The sequence below is a fragment of the Prunus dulcis genome, chromosome 3, assembly GCF_902201215.1.
Source record: "Prunus dulcis chromosome 3, ALMONDv2, whole genome shotgun sequence".
Classification (NCBI taxonomy): Eukaryota; Viridiplantae; Streptophyta; class Magnoliopsida; order Rosales; family Rosaceae; genus Prunus; species Prunus dulcis.
The window spans coordinates 23,450,886-23,457,578 of NC_047652.1; the positions used below are offsets into that span (position 1 = coordinate 23,450,886).

General features: G+C 38.5%; 1 protein-coding gene across 1 annotated transcript; it reads right to left on the bottom strand.

Annotated features, from left to right (window-relative positions):
* Positions 1 to 2,610: 2,610 nt before the first annotated feature.
* On the bottom strand, positions 2,611 to 3,607 carry LOC117621156 (BAG family molecular chaperone regulator 2). Its single transcript, XM_034351484.1, has 2 exons — positions 3,238 to 3,607; positions 2,611 to 3,094 (listed from the first exon to the last, which is right to left on the bottom strand). Exons 1-2 carry the CDS (start codon positions 3,521 to 3,523, stop codon positions 2,880 to 2,882), a joined length of 501 nt encoding a protein of 166 aa, XP_034207375.1. The 5' UTR covers positions 3,524 to 3,607; the 3' UTR covers positions 2,611 to 2,879.
* Positions 3,608 to 6,693: the final 3,086 nt, after the last annotated feature.

Consider the following 6,693-nt stretch of genomic DNA (forward strand, 5'->3'; position numbering starts at 1 on the left):
GACTCCAAGGTTGAAGTCAATGTAGCGCTTAACTCATAATATTCAGAATTGCTAATTAAGGCCAACTAGTTATTTTCCACATACCGTATTGCAAAATCCCCAAATCTCTGTTGACGTGGGCCTTATCTCGTGTTTTCGTCCATCTATCTTTGGGCCAGCGATGCATGAGCCTAACTAACTGAGATTAGATGATTCCTTCTATTCTTGCCCAACATTTAGAACTTGTGTTGTAATTCCAAAGCATGAGGTTCAGAAACCTCCGAGAAGGGTCATTCAGATTGAAGCTAATTAATCCAGAGTTGCACAAATAATTAAGTATGTGACAATATTAAATGTTTGATGTGTGTCATGTCTGGTTTGTATAATATAAATCAAAGTGAGTGCGTAGCCTCTTTGCTTTGAACTGAATGATGGTTGGTTTGTGTTTCAGGTTGAATGAATGCATTGCGACATGGATGGACCAAACCAAATGGCATTGTCTAATCAGTAACAATCCAATCTAAAACAAAGTAAACAATGTTCAGTTAGAAATCATTCTGCTGGTGGCTGCCGGCCACTTGCCTGCCAAAAGCCAAAACCTTATGAAGTTGCTTCCCTGCACTGCAATACATAGTTCGCACAAAAATAATGTTTTTTTTATTTATTCTCGACAAAGATTAAAGCCATAGGATGGGCCTTACCCAGCACTCTCCTTTAATCTAATCATAATTACTTTATGTTTTTGTGTGTGTGTGTGGAGAAATTCTATGATTGCATTCATAATTCAGCCAAAAAAGTCACTAACCACAAATGACCAATACAAACTAGTCACAAAATGGGCATTACAATAACGGAGCGGTCTAATATCAAAATTAAGACAATCTGGTGTGTCTCCATTAACGATCAGGCAGGATTGAAGAAACTGTGGCATAGGCATCCCAACTAAGATTGCAAATCTAGAATAATAAAAAAGAGATAAAGCTTGAAAAAACCAAGCCATAACAATACAAATAAAACTCTCACAAAGGAGAGATGAAAAACTCTCACAAAAGGAGAGGTGAAAACTACACAGAGAACTCAAAGAGTCTCTGCAACTTATTCCAAACATAAATAAATTGCAAAAAAAATGGTGGTGGAGATTCGACGCTGAAATGCAGGTGAAGATCCGACGCTGAGCCGCAGCCGCCTATAATGGTTGGATGAAAATCATAACAAAACTAAGACAAATAGGGAAAACCCATTGTCTCTAAAATGGAGGAAGAGGTGAAAGGAGGAAGAGAAGAAGGGAGATGGGGGAAGAACAATGGCTTCCTCCCCCCTCAAAGTGGAAAAAGCTCTAATAGTGTTTTTTGGGAGAAAGGGGGCTAGGGTTTTTGGGACAATGAAAGGGGGCTAGGGTGAGTCTAATTACTTTATGCTTTAAGCATTGGGCATACTAGTGATTGGTTCCATGAACTTGTACCTAACTTTCGATTGACCCCTATTCTTTTTTTAAAAAGAAAATTAAGGATATGAACTTCTTATTTTCTCCAATTTCCCCCCATGCCGTCTAAATCTGCAACATTTCATCTAATTTGCCGTTAAATATGAAGGCAAAATGGTCATTTTGTATATTAAAAATAAATAATAAATAAAATGAAAACCAGAAAATTTAAATAATACTCTCTTTCTCTCTCTTTGTGCAGGTGTAGACGAAGAAAACCCAAAGGGAAGGGGAGGGGAGAGGGGGGGTGGGTTGGGGTTAGCGGACTTGGGAAGGGGGTTAAAAAACAGAAGGGATGAGGTGGGGCATGGGTCTATGGGGTGGGGAATTGGTTTGGGAGTGGAGGGTGGTGGTCATGGGGGAATGAGAGGAGAAGAAAAACCAGGAGGAGAAGGGGGGGAGGAGAATGAGATGGGGGTGGGCTGGGTTTGGGGGATGAAAATACATAATGGGGAGGTAGGGAGAAGGGTCTGTGGGGGTAGGGGATTAGTATGGGAGTAAAAGATGGTGGTCATGGGGGAATGGGAGGAGGAAGGGAGGAGATGGAAGGGGTTGGCATTAGGTTTACTATTTTTCTTCAATTTTTTCTGAAAAAACAATTTTTTAAAATGATTTAATTGAAAATTGGATGAAATGTTGAGAATTTAGACGGTATGGGGGAAATTGGCAAAAAAAAAGAAGTTCATATCCTTAATTTTCTAAATTAAAAAAAGAATATGGGTAAATCGAAAGTTAGGTACAAGTTCAGGGGGCAAATCACTAGTACACCCTTGAGCATTTATAATTCAGTGTGAGCATTAAAAGGAAAGGTAATGCCACTTATATTGGAGAGGTGGTTCACAATACGGCTTATAAATATGGTATACCTACCATTTTCCTAAATGGAAATCACTTTGAGCTCAACCAATCCAGACTGATCAGGAACTTAGATATATGGATAGCTTTTACTTTCAACTTTCAAATGGTTGCAGCAATTAAAAATGTCCAAACTTTACAAGCACTTTTTTTAAAGCTAGCTTTGGTGCTTTACGTTGCATAATGTTTTGTGCCGGCGTGCACCCGTGGGAAATTTATATTACAACTGAATTTGAAACTTAAAAAGAGAGAAAAAAGCATCATAATTTTGAGTTTGATTGCCCTTTTGACAAAACCAAATAGAAACATGAAATCAACCCTAATTTTTATAAACACAGTAGATGTAGGGCAAACTAAACTACATTTCATCAGCCATTACAACGCTTAAAAGGACACACCAAGAAGTCCCCTAGCTATTAGCTAACATTTTTAATATAATATATGTCTAGCTAGCCAAGGTCATAAGGAAGGCAAATTAATTTGAGCCAAACTTACAAACTTTTTGAATTTTTACTGGTTAGTAATTAATGAACAAGAGATTAATTAAAGATCAGCAAGTCGTTCATACACTAATCGTACGACACGTCGTAGAAGTTCCGATTCCATGAAGCTTCATTGCCTTGATGGCTGGATCTTGGAGCAAAAGCACTTTGTCCTTGTCTCTAACACCCACCATGTGTAGATATTCACCATCCTCTCTCTGTTTCCCTTTGTAAAGCAGCCTCTGCTCTCTTGCCTCCATGCCAGTCACCAATGACAATATCATCTTTAATTCGCCTGCACATATTAACAAATTAATTCATCAAAACCACCCAATTCTAATTACCACTTGTTTACTTGATTTCCTCATAATTTTGTGCATATATACACATAGGAGAGGGAGAGAGAGAGAGAGAGAGGGAGAGAGAGAGCTTAATTACCAAATGTTGAAGTAGCTTCAATGGAGATGTCATGGCAATGAGACACAGCTGAGACTCTAACTGTGATCAAGACCTCTCCAGCACTGCTTTCAGCCGCAGTCTCTCTCCTTTGAACAAGCATGCCTCCTGGTCGAAGCTCCCATTTGATTTCACCATTGTTATTAATGGCTCCTCCAAACTCCTTACTTTGATCAGCAGCAGCAGCTTTAATCTTGTTATTATTACTGCTAATGAGCTTACAGCTGCTAAAGCTTCTGCAAAACCTCTTTGACCTCAACTTAATCATGTTGATTTAATTCCTCTCTGCTTTTTCTTAATTAACCTTTTTAGCTTTTGCTTTCTCTCTCAACTCAACTCAACTCAGCTCAGCTGAAATGCTAAGGGGTTGGCTACTTATATAATATAACAAGCATTCGACAAGGACAAATTAAATAAGCGCATCGCTAAAGTACAAGCCGCCCGAAGGTGTCTTGCAAAAAGTAAAGACTCACAAGAGTGGGTGGCCAATGAGAGGATGCCACAGGGGTGACAATATGGGCATAGTTTTTCCTTGCTTATTTTTATGGAAGGAAAGCCAAGGGCACATGGGGGTGGGTGATTAGGAACACGCTTGCTTGATTGGCGGACCAAACACAAAATCAATGGCTCAATTTATTTGTCTTTCACAAATTATATATATGATGACAAGGCATAGCCTACGACCGGAGAAATTTTTGTATGTTTCGGATACATTACAATTGAGTTTTGAATAAGCATCTTAAATTGATGCGATTTAGCATGTTAATAGATCTGAAATTAATGTGGCATGAAATGGAATATATATATGTTACATTAAATTAAGAAATGAGTGAAGCTAGCTTTTCTTTTATTTCGTCTTCATCTGTAATTTGTGATTTTGGTTGGGTTTTTATGTTTAGTTAGGTGGGTGTTTAAGATTTCTTTTGGGTTTACTTTTCCTAAGGGTGGTTGGCTAATCTCTCTAGGGTATCAACCCACATGGGAGAGACCTTAAAAAATTACGCATATTCTCTCTCTCTCTCTCTCTCTCTCTCTCTCTCTCTCTCTCTCTCTCTCAACCATGTCCAATTTCTTAACATTGAATATTTCGTCGTCCAATTCACAGAACATATGGCTAGCTAGCCAAATTCTTTTAAAATGATCCTCCGAAATTAAAGGATAAGTAGCTCAAATTGGAACAAAGAAGATTCACTAATTCGATAAATTAATCCTTGATAATTAATCAACTTCGATATATGTATATATGTATATCCCTCTCTTTGTTTTCTGGCATAATAAGTAAGTTTTAATTTGCATATTAGTTCTTCATTTACGTGGTTTGAATAACCTCCTGATTTTATTACTGATTTTCTATTTGAGAAATGTAACTAGGAGTTTTATGGGGAGTGCTCTATCAGAGGTCAGGTTCCTCCTCTCGCTTGTAGTTAAGAGGGTAGTTTATTTAGTTAGTCGACGACCAATAAAGTCTATTGGTGTAGGCATTCACGAGAGTGACAAATGGATCTCCATATCACCAGCACATGATAGTAAGGAGGATAAAAAGAAAATAAATTTGTACAAGGTTTGGCGACAAAGGACACTCCACATGTAACATTATCATAGAAGAAGAAATATTAGATTTGGACTTTGCAGAACCAATATATATACAAGTATATATCATGCATAGTTTTGCATTATATATGTATATACTAGGCATTTAAATTACTCTAAAGTAGTGTAAGATTGAAAAACATGTGAAAGGGGCCCTCTCCTCTTCTATATGCATGGAGCATCCCATAGGCGTATGGGCCAAAAGGCACCGTTACAGTTGATCATTTAGTCACTTGTATTTTTGCCTTTTTAAATGTCTAGCTATATAGCTGCTGCAGCCTGCACTCTGATTCTTCTTTCAAATTCTCATATATAAATATGAATTTATGTAAAACACTCTCGCTCAATCGCTTCTACTTAAAATGATACAGATTTGGTGAGAGATTACCCTTAATTAATAGGGAGCTGTGATGATTTGATACCGATCGAGCAAGCTAGGCATGCTCATGCAAAATACCCAAAAAAAAAAAAAAAAAAAATTTGCATGCAGCACAAGATTGATTCTTTGACGCATCCCATAAGATATGCTTCTTGTTGGCAGGCCCGTGGGAAAGATATAGGTAAGAGATTTTATGCGCATCAAAGGTCATTTTAAGTCTCACAACACAATTATAGAGTTCCTAGCTAGCTAGCTTCCATGCATGGCATGGGCTGCTCTGCTTGGTACTCAATATTATTTATTTATTTTCCAAACATTATCACTGACACACCCTTCTTGTTCTTTGTATTTTTATTACTGTAATAATAAAAAAGATGTCATTGTTTTATTAGGACCTTGTGCACATTATTAATTCTCATCCAACGGCCGAAAAGCCGGCCCTTCTTGGACTCTTCATCCCCAACTTCTCCCACCTGATCCCATCTCTGGATCTCGCAACCCCAACAGCAAAGCATTTGATTTTCGCATCAAATGAATAGTAATACATTCTCAGATCGTCACTAGTATAGCATGCACCACAACTCGAGGTGAAGAAATAAATAGAGAATCCCAATCAGTGGCTGAACTGAACCTACGATATCGAGCATTAGCAAAGCTCCACTGTGAAGATCCCTTCAATTCTAGCCCAGTTCCTACTGTCTTGACTGCAAGCCAATCCTGGTAGTGACTTACTTAGGCATTTCACCCACTTGTTCATATTGTAAAGCCAGTAGACTGAGCTGTACATTGGATTGGACATGAGAAGGCCTAATGCTGTGAGTATCAGTTTTCACTGCAATTCATTACCAACCCATCGGCTTCTCCATTTGACATGACATGTGCAGCTCCTCTTTACCAATGAATCCCATTGCTTGAAACTGCAAGTCCAATGGAATCAGAAGTATCGATATTAATTAGACGACCTTCCATGGTACGTACCACATGTGCTACCACCTTTCTTCCATTGTTCCCAATGAACCTTTTCACTACTGGGGACCCAACTTCTGCACTGTCCCAAGAGACTTTGTGACCCAACTCAAGCACCAGACCCTTTGACCATGTTGATGTGAGTGTTTGATCAGGTGAAGCAGTTGTTAGATGTCGGCTCTAATGAAACTTTATTGTGTATTCCTTTTTTCATCTATGTTCTGTCTTGATAAAAGAGGAAGGAACCCAGAAAATTGAGAGAGAAGAGAAGTTCTATTGACAGAGTACGTATGAGAGAGGTAGATTAATTTATATGCATGTTTCCTCATTTTAACTACATTAATCTGAAGACACAGGCACACAGCCATGTCTTGTCCAATCCTTCAAGCCCATCTTGAGACACAGCCAAGCCATTACTCCTCCCTCCATCAACACCAACACCTTCATATGCCATCAAATACTTGACATCCTTCTTGTTCCTCACTACAAATGGAATAGGCGCT